At 41.5% G+C, this 14521-nt stretch overlaps 1 protein-coding gene across 6 annotated transcripts in view; it reads left to right on the forward strand.

Moving 5' to 3' along the window:
* Nucleotides 1-14521, forward strand: part of LOC128834204 (centromere protein F-like) — a 72256-nt gene that overhangs the window by 44239 nt on the left and 13496 nt on the right. For 5 of the 6 annotated variants that reach the window (XM_054022790.1, XM_054022789.1, XM_054022792.1 and 2 more), the window contains 3 exons: nt 2915-3118; nt 9314-9415; nt 14021-14143. In XM_054022790.1, the coding sequence (XP_053878765.1) occupies nt 3086-3118; nt 9314-9415; nt 14021-14143 (258 nt within the window). In that variant the 5' untranslated portion in view covers nt 2915-3085. The remainder of the gene's footprint in view (nt 1-2914; nt 3119-9313; nt 9416-14020; nt 14144-14521) is intronic. The other variant, XM_054022795.1, reaches the window with a different exon arrangement.

The raw sequence follows: 14521 nt of genomic DNA on the forward strand, positions 1-14521 counted from the left end.
TTGCAGATAGTACTCTCCCAACGCTCTTCAGCTGCCTGTGATGTTAATCGGCAAAGTATTCCAGTCAGTTGCCTGCTGGGGGTATAAAAGCAGACTCGTGTGAATCATATAATACTTTGTGTTGATGGATGATCTGTGTCGCTGACTCTGTTATCAAAAATTGTAACTGACAGCTTGACCAATTGCCCTATCTTATTTCCACCATACAGTAGTGAATTAATTCTCTTATGAATTGTCAGCTGTGTAAAGGTAGATATGCTTCCCCCCACCCCTTTTAAATAGAAAATAAATCATTCTCATCCTCAAAGTACTAAGAGTCACAGAGAGATTGCTCGGCATCAGGCTTCTTCATCAGTGTTCTCGTGGCAACAAGAAAAGACACCAAGCTGTCCTTCATCCAGCAGTCAAGAAACCCCTTTAAAGAGAAGTTTTACTTCATCCCATTCTCCATGGGAGCAAGAGGCAACTCCTAGCCACCGGGGCTTAAGATCAAAGAAGACAGATTTCAACAACAGTTTATTTGACAATTGTAGTAATTCTTGTGTCATCGAGCAATTAAAAATACAGAACCAAGGTATCTTGCAAGTGTAGTTATGACTTTAAATCTATTTTGTAAATAAGAACATCTTATTTTTTTTAAGATAATTAAAACCCTCTGTGTTTAAGGACTTCACTGAAGACTGTTTTATATATAAAATAGGGGTAAAATACCTACTCAACTTGTAAGACGTTTTGAGATCTCTGGGTAAAAAACACTGTGTACAGGTTTATTAATTATTTTATTGATTTATAAAGCTTTTCCAGTATGAAAAAATGAACTGAGCTAAGAAACTGACTTGTTTTATTGCATTTTTGAATTTAATTCTTTGGAAGATTCTGCAGAGTAATCTGTTCTATCAAGAAGTCATTTTTCATGGAGATCCTTGCCTGGTTAAACTAAAACCGTAGTAGAATGAGCAGCTGGAGCTTCTTCAACTGAGAAGTCTTTCCCCCCCACCATTCCCCCTACGGCTACACTAGAGAGTTTAAGCTTAAGCTCTCTAGTGTAGCCACTCTAAGCCGATGGGATAGAGACCTCCCGCTGGCTTAATTACTCCGGGCCCCACAAGCGGTGGTAGCTATGTCTCCTGCCGACACAGTGCTGTCCACACTGACGCTTAACTCTGTGTAAGTTATGTCGCTCAGGTGGGTGACTAATTGACACGACTGAGCAACACAACTTATATCAACTTAAGCTGTAGTGTAGCCATAGTGTCAGTGCAGCTGTGCAGAATATCCCCTTGGAAGTCTTTGCAAACATTTAATAAACACTATAGGATGAACCTTATCTTCAGCAGATAAGGTGACCGGTGACATAAGGCCATTTCATGTCTTCTGCTCTGCCATCTGTCTTTGGTCTTCAGATTTTCTGTCAGTAAATTTTGTTACATTGTTGGAAGTGTTTGGGACAGTGTCTGTATCCTCCATTTTTTTTTTTTTCAGTGACTGGATGGGTCTCCTTTCTTAGATTTCTACTTTAATCCAATTAAGCCAAAATCGTTGGCAAATGGTCTACGGAAAAGATAATTTTTTAAATGGTAATGCTGTTCTGCAGGATAGTTGTCTCAATTCAAACACTCACCCTTTGCTTACTGTTACTTTAAATGGGAAGAGTTTTCATTCAAGGCTTAGTTTATATGCACAGTCACATCGTAAAGTTAATTGCAAACCTAAGATGAAGTTTCAGCTTTGGAAGCCTGAAGGTTGTTTTTTTTTGTTTGGTGTGGTGGGGGGGTTGGGCGGGGGAGGAGGAAGGGGATGGGGCAGGGTGAAGGGTCAGTGACCGAAAAAAGGAAAATTCTCAACTGCTATTGGCTGCCATCTGTTTGTTTGCAGATAGAGTACCAGTGGAATAGGTCTTCATAAAAGAATGATCAGATCATTTATTTCACATGCTAATAATCTGAAATTGATGATTACTGTTCTTCATGTGCAAAATTCCATTGAAGTCTGTGGAAACGAAACTATAGATTCTGAGCCTCCCCAAACACACACGTGTATCATGACAAAAGCAGTTTTGATTTTTAGATACGCAGTGTTTTAGTGATGTGAAAAAAAGACCCTATATTATATTTACTAAAGCCCCTTCCAAAAAGGGAGACATGCATTGAAAAGTTAAATGAACACTATTTGTTTAAATTTGGCCCAAAACACAGGTTTGTAATAGTTTTTCTTAAGAAGCAGTTTTTTCAAAACTTAAGACCAAATAGAAATGTTTCAATAACGTTTTAGAAAATTCCAGTGGAGGTAGTTCTTATAAACAAAGAGCAATGATTCTCAAACTTTTGTACTGGTGACCCCTTTCACATAGCAAGCCTCTGAGAGTGCCCCTCCCCCCGTATAAATTAAAAACACTTTTATAATGGTTTTAAATATATTAAAATGCTGGAGGCAAAGCAGGGTTTGCGGTGGAAGCTGACCGCTTGTGACCCCCCCCCACATAATAGCCTCAAGACCCCCTGAGGGGTTCCCACCCCCAGTTTGAGAACCCCTGACAAAGAGCCTCTGCAAAATTTGTGGCCTAAACACTGCGATGTTGTGCCAATGCATAAGAATCAGAAAATGAAGCTAGTAAAAAACAAAGTGAAACTGATCTACAGGTACTATCCAAGCTCAAAAAATAAACCTCAATTGTGCCAACTAGACTTTTAAAGACCTTTCAATTTTCCTAATTTGATAATAGATTTTTAAAATTTTTTATATTGCTACATATTTAACCTGATAAGCAGTTTTTAAGTAGTTATTTTTTATTTGCATCTTATCAAGTGCATAGAATATGTCTAATTAGAATGTGTAGACTGCTTTAAAGTACTAATACAGTAAATACCTTTTTAAGTAGAAGGCATCATATTAATCCTTTTTCTTTTAAATTAAGAATTAAACTTTAGAGTTCAAGAACTGGAATATCTGCTACAAGATCAAGAAAAAGAAAAGAAATTCCATATGAACAAACTTCAAGAAATTCAGCTCCAGCTGGAGAAAACAAAATTGGAATTCACAGAAAAAAGATTCTGTTTTGCACAAAATTAGAGATGAATTGAATAGAATGACAGCACAACATGATCAAGGTACTGCCCAGGTACTGTACCATGTTGCACCAGGCCTCTTCTGGCTGCTTTTATAATGATTGTTAGCAGTAGTGTGTGTCAAACATTCAGTCATATTTACAAGATTCAAGATACTTGAATAATGTTTCTTAGAACATCCTGAGGATAATGAATTGAAAGTATGCATTATGTTGGACAACCTTAAGTTCTTAATTAGCTTGCCATTTTCTGCAAGGGTCCAAGCACTTCTTAGCAGGTACTTAGCTTCTTGCGGCCTCATGCCTTTGGGCATGATTCACTGAAGATCTGGAACATCTTCTCCAGTAGGGCCCTACCAAATTCACAGCCATGAAAAACGCATCACGGACCATGAAATCTGGTCATTTGTGTACTTTTACCCTATTCTATACAGATTCATGGGGGAGACCAGTGTGTCTCAAATTGAGGGTCCTTACTTCTGTGCTACCTTCAGAGCTGGGCAGCCAGAAAGCAATGCCTGTTGGCCAGGCACCCAGTTCTGAAGGCAGTGCCCCACCTGCAACAGCGCAGAAGTAAGGGTGACAATACCATACCGTGCCATCCTTACTGCTGTGCTGCTGCTGACAGTAGCTCTGCTTTCAGAGCTGGGCTCCCAGCGAGCAGCTGCCACTCTCCGGCCTTCCAGCTTGAAGGTGGCGCTGCCACCAGCAGCAGCTCAGTGGTAAGGGTAACAGCACCGCAAACGCCCCCTCCCACAATAATATTGTGACATCCCTCCCCCCCGCCCCACACACCACCTTTTTGGATCAGGACCCCTACAATTACAACACCATGACCTTTCAGATTTAAATAGCTGAAATCATGAAATTTATGGTTTTTAAAATCCTATGATGGTAAAATTGACCAAAATGAACCTTAGTCCCTACCAATAATATTACATAGAGCAAGAATGACACCTGGTGGCCAATTGTGACCTTAAAGGGACACTGTCGTCATATAGTTTAACATTTTCAGCCTAAACTACCATAAATTCAGGGGAAAGTTCCTTGGATTCTAAACTACGGCAGGCTAAATACTTCGGTAAATTCGAATTAAGAATGAGAGTGCCTTACAATAAATTTGTAGTAATTAAAACTAACAAGTATTAACTTTGAATTTCCTGTATTTTTAAATTAAACATAAATCGCAACCCAACATTTAAAAATTTGGAAACGTCTCATTAAGGCTCTCAAACAACCTCAACTCTGCCTCGTCAGTGACTCTAGCCTCTAATCTTTCTCCCTGGAAAATGTGTTGTTTTCAAGTCCTTCACATAAGAGTTTGCAAGATTAGGTCTCCATACTGAACTGGTATTTTGATCAAGGGCTTTTTGCACTGGTTCTGGACAATTTGTAAAAGCCAGTGTATTATCGGTTTAGTGAACAGACCACTGCTATCCCTTTGTAACTTTTTCCCCTTGGAGTGGTTATCCATATGCACAGTTTGCTGACGGTGTGCAATGTACCCCACTCACCCATGTTCAGAGTCTCATGCACCTTGAGCGTCCTCATGTCCTGCACCGAGGGCATAAAAGGGTGGAGCAGGCCAGCCACCACTCAGTTCTTCCATGCCTCCTGGCTTCGAGAAGAACATGGGCAGTGAGCAGTGCTAACAAAATAACTGGCTCTTTTCAAATTTGTCCATAGTATAGATAGGGCTGGTTAGTTGTTGCCCATTGGCATTTTGGTTTTTTAACCAGAATAGCTATTTCTTTCTGGTGCCAGGATGGCTTCTTCTAAGTCCCCTGGATTTACATCCTGCCCATCAAACAAGGGCACTATACCCTTTAATGTTTGGCATTTAAAATATTTATTTTGTCTGGGGGAATATCCCTGGAAAATGTGCTATTTGCAAGTCCTTCACTTGCATGACCTACAAATCTAGAGAAGCCCTGCTCCAGATGTACTTAATGGGTAAAGCAATGAGACTATCTTCAGGCCCTGGGTCATATAATCATAGAATATCAGGGTTGGAAGGGACCTCAGGTGGTCATCTAGTCCAACTGCCTGCTCAAAGCCCAACTTATGTCCGGACAAAGTGTCTTTAGGACACATCCTGTGTTCCTACTGATAGTTGTCACAGACTTCCATCTGAACTAGCAGATTCATCTGCCTATATTTTTCTCTGAACCACCTGCTTTTAAGGCTGCTGCTATGCTCTCTATGTTGAATGTCAGGCGTGCTTTTGACATGTTAATTTGCAAAGGATTAAATCTTTTAGATCTTCATCTAGTTAGGTGCATATATGACTGTGTGAGGGCCTGTTTAATAATATGGATTCTCCTGCTTCATTCAGCATTTATTCTACCAGAGCTTAGGCATCATGGCTGATATATTTCTGTTGTGGAAATATGTAAAGCAGCTAGGCTGTTTGGGGAGGCACAGTCTTCCCTACCCAGCCCTCCATACAGTTTTGCACCCCGATGTGGCCCTCGGGCCAAAAAATTTGCCCACCCCTGCTTTAGGGGCAGAGGGACTTTCCTACTTTCAAATGTTAGGCTGTCTTTTATTTTGATCTTAACTCAGAATTACCTTGGTTTCTAATGCTTGATTTTGTTCGTTTTTAATAACTGCAGCATTATTATGAATTTAAAAAAACACTTACATGTACTGTCAACTTTACTCACAGATTTTAATGATTTGTTTGGTTTGGTTTCTGCCTGGGGATTTTCTTGATTATTTTTTTAAGACATTTTGAAATCTTTTCCATGCAAAGAAAGAAAGCTGGGAGAGAGTCCCCTGTGTTATGCAGAGAACAATGGGGGAGCAAAGTAACAGGGAACATTGTAGTGCTTAGAAGTACGATAGGGGTTAACCAGTCTGTATTCCTCAGGTTCTGTTGTTACCAGGAGGACTGCAGGTTCTGGTGGAGCTTCTGAACTTTGCAGGCACTCTGAGTTGAGATCAGTGGAGAAACTCTGAGGGGCTACAGGAATTCCTGAGAACATGGGGAAGTCCAGCTGAATGTTTTGGCCTCTGCCAATTGCTGCAGCTCCACAATTTTCCTGTGCATTTGGTAGAACATTGTAGCTCATGCAAGTCATGGATTCCATGATTCTTCATATTTATCTTTAGCTTAACTCTTTTCCCATCCCCTTTGTGCCCCTCCATACACACTTAGATGAAAGAAGTTATGTTGCCGTGGAGAAAGGGACCTCCACATGTGTCTTCTGTAGATGTGATGGTTGTCACCTACCCTTTGCTGTCAGGGTTTTAATGGATGCATGCAGATTCTGCTGCCTACTTAAGAATGTTAGAAAATTCTGCTGCTTCCTACATCCTATCTACAGGATGCTGAAGATTATACCATCACATGAATGGGGGTTAAGAATTTCCCTCTGGAGAGGTACGGTAATGGCTGTTCTTTGCTACCTCTGTGAGGAGCCCATCGAGAGACGGTCTTGGCTGGGAGTAGGTTGAGGCCAGGGACATTGAGCCAATCCAGTGTTATTACCATGTTTGTCTACAGATGTTCAAGTAATTTAACAATGAGAACTTTTGACCTGTGACTAGGCCCTCTCCACTTCAGTGACTGATAGCAAATTGCAGAGGAAAGATTGATTGGTTGCTACTTCTGATGTCACAATGATGCTATTTATGAATCACCTGAGTTACTGAGCAAATTGCAGAGGAAAGATTGATTGGTTGCTACTTCTGATGTCACAATGATGCTACTTATAAATCACCTGAGTTACTGGCATAGCTCTGTCACCATAACCTCTAGGTGTGACTGTTAAGAGCTTTTCTTATTACAGTCTAGCTTCTTTAAATGAGTTTAAAATCTGATTGAATTACAAATTATATTATTAAATATGGAATATATGAAGAGTTTGGGGTGGTGTGTCACTGGAATATTCAAAGCCAAGAATAAGGTGAGAGAATAAGTGGTGAATTTTATTAATATTTTGATTTTAAAAAAATTGTTTTCTTTGGCAAAGTAAGAAACTATTTTATGCAGAAAATTAATGTCATCTAAAGTGTAACTCTGCTAAACTTGGAAAGTAGATTAATTTATTATACTGTGAAACAGGGATTTTTAGTTCCACTTTAAATGCTAATGTCAACCTGTTGGGTAAGAACCAAATCTACTTCAATTTAGGCTGAAACAATTTATTTTAGCCTTTATTATATATGTTTTCAGACAATGCTACTATCACCTCTGAATTACAGAAACATTCAAAAAAAGATAAGGCAAGAAAAGGAAACGCTCAAGTTATTTTTCTTGGGGACAGGGTGACTCTTTTCAAATCTCTGCTATGCTTGGCTATTTTTCCTCTGTATCTTCTCCACTATTATGTCAATCATCTATTTTTTTAATCCTCTGTTCTGTAACTTTGCGCAGACTCAGTATAGCAAGCTACCTCATCTGTGTCTTTATCCGTATATATTCCACTCTAACCCCCTAATTAAAAGATTTTCCTGCATAAAACACAATAACCCAAATTAATAATTTTTTTTGTTTATTCTGCTAAAGCTTACTTATATCTGTGTAGTTCCCAATGCATCTATTCCTTGCTGTCACGCTCACTGGCTCCATGCAGTTGTACTTACATTACAGCAATTTTTATTCTTTTTACACATTTGTTTTTGTGGTCTTGAGTTTTTACTTGTTAGCTGGTTGAATGGACGGGTGGGGGATGAGGGATTGTACCTGAGTTACTGAAAGCTAACAGTTCTCTTCTCTACCCTGCTATCTGCTTGGTCAAGAACTTTATATATAAGACACACAAACCAGTTTTCTGATTTACAGACTGTTTCAGCAAAATCTGATGATCTAAAGCAGCAGAAATACATACAAAAAGCAAAAATTCCTTCCTATTTTCTTATAGTATTATATATAATAATTTCTCTAACATTACTTAGTACATATTTGAGTAACACAATTCATTACACAGTTCTCCAACAAAGCTTACCTATGTATGTGCTTGCTCATGGCGGCTCCATAAGTTACAGTAGAACTTCAGAGTTACGAACACCAGAGTTACAAACTGATCAGTCAACCATACAAATCTCATTTGGAACCGGAAGAACACAATTAGGCAGCAGCAGAGACACCCCCTTCTCCTCCCTCCCCGTTCCCCCCCCCCCAAAAGGCAAATACAGTACTGTACTATGTTAAACTACTAAGAAATAAAGCAAAAGCAGCATTTTTTCTTCCGCATAGTTCCTCACTTCAATAAAGCATAAATTAAAATGAAATATATCTCCACATATGCCAGTAGCATTTTTCACATCCTTTTAAAATTATATTGAAGTAAATTGTTGATCTTCTGCTTTAAAAGCATCCAGCCATGAAGATGATTTAAATCTTATCAGCAGTTCACTTTTTTATTACCTTTAAAAATAGTTACTTGTCTTAAAGAAAAGATTTCAGAAAATAAAAATGTGTTCTGTAGAGAGAAAAACAGTTATTCTGCTAGGACAGCTTTCTGGTAAATTGGTTGTAAGTCTCCCTAACATGCTGTGAATACAATGACACTGTAAAAGGCAAAGGAGCGACAGTAGTATTGTGTTCTGAGAAAATGTATAGTAGTGTGCTTTGGACAACTTTCAGACTTTTATCAGCAGATTGTTTTCACAATAGAAATTACACTGGGAATTTATTAAATGGGGTTTCAGTGTACTCTAGTTCTTTATAAACCACCAAAATTACAAGCAATATATTATTTTAATAAAATGACAGATAAACTGAAACACTTCTAAGAGGAGAATTTCCTCTTAAAAGGAAATTCTTAGCATATTGATTTTCAGTTTAAAATTTCAGTCTAACCTACTTTAAACAATGAAAATTGTTCTGTTCTTGCTGTTCAAAATAGTACACTGATTTTTTTCAGTTGAATCAATGTGCTGATTCACTGTAAATTGAAAGTTGCATTGAATTTATTTCCTGTGCCTAAACACTTCTATTTTTTTATTAGTTTTTTCTGCACATTTATTGAAACTTAGCACACACTTGTACTATAGTGTAATATGTTATCAGTTTGGGATGGGATACCTGTGTGGGTGTTCACTAGGTCATGGAAGACTGTAAGCACTTTTGGGTCAGAGACCAAGACCACCTCGTATGTATGTGGTCTTATTTCTTTTTTTTTTTAACAGTGCCTACTAGAGGGGGTTTCAATCCTGATTGTGGAGGCGGGATTGCTATTGTAGTACAAATAATAAATATTCCCCTTGTATCACTGTGATTTATGATTAAACTTTTTATAGACTGAAATGATGGAGCAAAACATGGAAAGACTACTGAAATGGCAAAGAGAAGTTGAAATTAATCGTCGCTCCTTAGAAGAGAAAAGAAAAGAACGGGAAAAGGTAAGACAAGACCCATTTTTTCACAAGTTTAAAGTTGCCTCCAGACTGCTGTTACCAGAGTGAACAAGTTCTTCATTGAGTATTTGTCCATGTAGATCCCATTCTAGGTGAATATGTGCCTCAGGCACGCAAGATTGGATTCTTCTTTGAGTGTTCGCTCATGTTGATTCCATATTTGATGTGTGCGCGCCCCCTAGAGCCGGCTTTGGCAACCTCTGGAGCCCTGTGTTTATGCTCTGGTACATTGGGCCCTGCGCACCCCATGCCCTCTCAGTTCCTTCTTTCCACCAGTGACGGTTGTTGGAACGCTTCTTGTTTTCACAAGTCCGATAGTGGTTTCTCTAACTTCGGACTCTGAGTTTTTCTTGTATATCATTACTGTAGTGTTAGTAGTTAGCATTTAGGAGCGGAGTCCCATTAGGGACATAGCCCCAAGGACGGGGTATGCCCCAGTCCCTGGGGTTTAAGCCATGGGCTTGGTGCAGCAAACCTATGTCTATTAGTGACCTGAACACGAGCTGCCTTAAGTGCCTCAGAGAGGCGCATATTAAAGAGAAGTGTAGGATCTGCAAAAACTTCAGACCTCGCACTCTTAAAGACAGGGATATCTGATTGAAAGCCATGTTGATGGAGGCTGCCCTGTGCCCTGCGTTGGAATCATGCCGCTCCGACTCTGCGTTGAGCACCTCGGCATCGGTGCGGAGTTCCCCTCTGACACCGGGACCTTCTTGGTGCCGCTCCCCTTCTCCCATGCCTAAGAAGAGGCATAAGAAGTCATGGTTGGAACGAGGTCATTCTCTGGCACGACACACACCTACCCACACAAATCGAGACCTGCACAGGGCTGCTCGATTTCCCCAAGAGCCACATCTGGCAGCGGCCACATCACCTAGGGCACCGAGCTCAAATTGGGAACCACCACCTACTCTTGGGAGACGTCAGAGCCCACAACATTTTTTCGTGTCACCTTCAACCTTGGAGGCATTCTGAGCAGCAAGAGACTTGATGTGTCTCCCTGTGCCACCCATGCCTGGGGACCTAGGCCCATCTTTGGCAGACCTCTCCAAGGCGGTTTCCTCTAAAGGGAAATCCGTGATGAGACTACCTTCTGGGTCTCCGACGTGGCACCGCTCCCCAGCCCGACGCTCCCCATCATCACGTCATCGCTCGCCACTTCGCTGGCCTCCACTCTCCCGACACCAAACCTCGGTACCATAAAGCGCATCTCCAGCTCTGAGACACCGGTCACCTTCCCCATGGGGCCGCTCCCTGGTGCAACAGTGATCCCCAACAAGCCATGGCTACCAGCACGAGGCCACCTCAGCTCCACCCTAGTCTCCTAGGGAGGAATCTTCCACGGGGTCTGAGAGTGAGCCCTCCCCACCCCAGAGGCATCATCAGCACTGGTCTTATGGGCCAGAGCCCTCAGCAGGCCCGCCATCGGGTCCCTGGCCATCCACCCAATGGTCACCCCAGTGTTGTATTGGATCCTTTGGGGGTTCCCTCCTATGCCGTGCTCATATTCTCTCCAGGCACCCTTGGTAGTTTCTGAGGGCCAGGCCTTGGCTATGCCGAGGATGAACCAGCTGCAACACCCAGGGCTGCCTCGTTCCCTGACGAGGCGGTGGCTGGACCTGCCAACCTTTTGCTACCCGACGATTTCCATGCCAACCAGGAGCTGCTTGAAAGAGTGGCCTCCAAGTTGGGGCTGGAGATTGTGGTGCTCAAGTGTAGTTGGCTACAGCAACTACACTTCCCCAAGTGAGGGATCTTCCTGGGACCAAAGTATTGTATTCCTGGACCTAATGATCTCCCCCCAGTCACTGTTAGAGCCTTTATCACCTCTCTATCAAGACAGGATTTTTGATGGCTGTTATCTCCGCTCAAAGGATAAGCTAGATTTAGGCATTAATGGCAGGACCTCTTTTACTATATTTCACAAAGACAAGATGACTGTTCTTTGCTCTCGCCCTAGGTTCTTATTCAGAGTGGTCTCAGGCTTTTGTTTGCATCAGTGCTTACACCCTCAGTGTTTCCCCCCCAAACCTCATTTGACTCCTGGAGAGGCAAAACTTCATATGCGTGGTGTCTTTAGGGCACTTTTCTACCCCCTCCATAGAACAAAGCCTTTCCTAAACTGACCTAGAACTTTTTTTGTAATATTTGGGACAGGTCTAGAGGGCTCATTATTTCAACCCAGAGACTTTTGAAATGGATATTTGACTGCACAAAGATCTTCAGTGAACTAAACCTTCTCATATTAAAGCAAACTATACTAGGCCCCAAGTGACATGGGCATGCTTGAGGAAGGTTCCTATGTCAGAAATTTGCTAAGGAGCCAGTTGGAGCTCATTGCATACTTTTTTTCACCACTACTCACTAGTTGCAACTACTAGATCTGATGCCCAGTTTGTTAGGGCAGTCCTGCAGTCTTTATGTAAATTAGACTCTTGACATCCCCCTCCATAGGGAGATAACTGCTAGTCACCTAAAGTGAGATCCATGTTAACAGATAGTGGGAGACAAACTCCAATTACTTACCTTACAGTAATTCTGGTTCTTCTGGCTGTTCTGCCCACATGGACCCCACGACCAGTCCTCTTTCTCTACTATTGTGAAATCCATTAGTTTTGGGATTCTGTATTGGCAAAGAAACTGAGAAGTGGCTGGGCCTGCTATACCCACTGGTGTTATGAGTGTGTAAGGGGGGTGCGTGTGTCTGTGCATGCATATTAAGATACCTGCTGATGCTACACTGTGCACTGTCAACCCAAAAGAACCCAATCTCATGCACATAGGGCACCTGCACACCTAGAGCAGGATCCATGTAGCCAAAACATCTCAAAAGAAACCAGTTAGTATAAGGAAAATAACTTTTTTGTAACATGATATTCTGATTTTGCTACTAAGGGGCAAATTTTAGTAGCTCATATTCAAATTGAGGGAAAGTTAGTGGGAAAATATTTTAAGTATGTCCACTCTGACCTTCCCTCTTTCATTTTTTTCTCCTTTGTCACACTCTCCCTTGCTACTTTTATTTGGATTTTTTCTTTTCTTTTAGTTTGGCAGCTGGATGGATCTGCATTTGTTAGTGAAACAATTTATTGGCCTACCACGAATTAAGTTGACTAAAGCCATGTTCCCTACCTGTTGATAATAGTAGTCTGGTGGTTATAACTTGGTAAGAGGAAGTGAATCCGTATTTCTTCAAGGTAGGCTGGGCAGGCAGGCTACCAATTTGTTCACCTCTAATTTATAGTTAGATGATAAAAAAATCAGAAAAAAGTGTGAACATTTTGCTAGTAATTGGCTCACTTATTCCTGAGTGTGACCCTCCCCACCTGCATTCTTCTGCTCCTGGCAGGCCAGCCCAGGGTAGGAGTGGGCCTTTGGAAAGGGTATGAGGGCAGAGAGGCTGGTGGTAAGTGGGGGGAGACATAAAGATTTGGGGAAATGAATCACTGGGATCCAAGAGGGTTGGGGACTTCATAGGATGGGTCTCCGGCTGGCAATGAGAGTGGGAACAGGCTGTGGGGGTACTTGAGGACATGGGATGGAGCAGGTGTCTTGCTGGAGGATAGGAGGGTGCTTAGGAGAAAGCAGAGGGGAAGCACTAGCACTTCACTACCTTCTCCATCTGACAAACCTGCTATGATTTGTTAGAGGGGAGTCCTGCAACTGCTGCCAAGAGAAGTTTGGCAGAGAGGTTTGTTGCCAGGAGAACTAATGCTTTCCCTTCCCTATCTTCCTCCACTTTCTGCTCCCCCACTTAGCTCTCTCTTTTCCTTACCAACCTCAAAACCCTCTACTAAAAGTCCTGTGCCCCCCATAGCCCTATTCCCCCACATAAATCCCCTCTCAAATTCTTGTAGAGCCCCAACCATAAGGACCGTGGGGCTGGGAAGAAGCCTCAAAAACTAATTATACCTGGATGGATATCTACTTTGCATCTCCTAAAGATTGCAGGAGATGGGCTAGATTCCTAAGGATCTTAGGAGGTGTGCATTAGTGAAGTTCTGCTCCCCCAGAACTGAGGCGGGAGGAGTGAATGCCCCTCTACCAAACTTCTGTTGCTACTCAGTCTTATGTTAAGTCAAATTGAAAAAAACTAAGGCAGTTTCCTCACAAAAAACATTTCTACAGCAGTAAGTTAAACATGTAATCATAGCAAAGAAGGGATTTTTTCCCCCAAAGGATCATGATTATTGGGGATTAGTCTGGTTGCTTAGTTTTAATGCTCAATGTTGTTATGGAGATCTACTTTTGAATTGATATATAAGCTTCATTCCATTATTTGCTAGTATTTTTTTGATCCACCTGTATTGGTGTAACAGATTCAGTAGGCTATTCTGATTGGCCAAACTGAGTCATGGCCATTAGTGGCCATAACAGAATTTAGGCTTTACTTAAAAATGGTTTTTAAACTCTTTTTGCTTCTGTAAGAGAGGGCTTTAGTGTAATTAATAACTATTTACAGAGACTATTTACAGTCCCTCCCCCATGTTTTCCAGTGTTAATAGTTATAGTAACTTGACTAGAAACATGTAACAGGAGTGTGTTTCTCTCCCCTCCTTTCTCCCCCTCCCCCATCTTCTACATTTCTAGGAAGTATTACGTCAGCTCCGTGCCTTACAGACAGTGGCTCAGCAGTGCAAGGAGATCAAACTCAACGAGGATTTGCAGCAAGCCAAGAACGATTACGATGGTCTACGGGCAGAACTTGACAACGTAGGATTATTAATATCTCAACTATTCAAATGGAAGTGGTGATGCTGAGTTTTTATTTTATGTAAAATTTTAACTGTCCTCTTTTTTGTGTTTAAAGATCTATACATGACTAATATTTAAGTGCAACTAAATACATCACAGGTCAGAGCAAGCTGCGCTATGTTCCTGTCACAGGGTGAGCTGGTCCATTAAAAGACTGGGGCACAGCTGCACCTTTTCTCAGGTTTAGCCCATCTCCCTGTATGATGGGAATGAATACAAGGGTCATGTGACAGAAGCATACATCTAAACCAGGCCTGCTGATTTAGATGCATGGCAGCCTGTAGTCATTCAAGAGAGAGACCCCACACACACACACCAAAAGTTCAGAGAGACACA

Source organism: Malaclemys terrapin, chromosome 3 (assembly GCF_027887155.1).
Source record: "Malaclemys terrapin pileata isolate rMalTer1 chromosome 3, rMalTer1.hap1, whole genome shotgun sequence".
NCBI lineage: Eukaryota > Metazoa > Chordata > Testudines > Emydidae > Malaclemys > Malaclemys terrapin.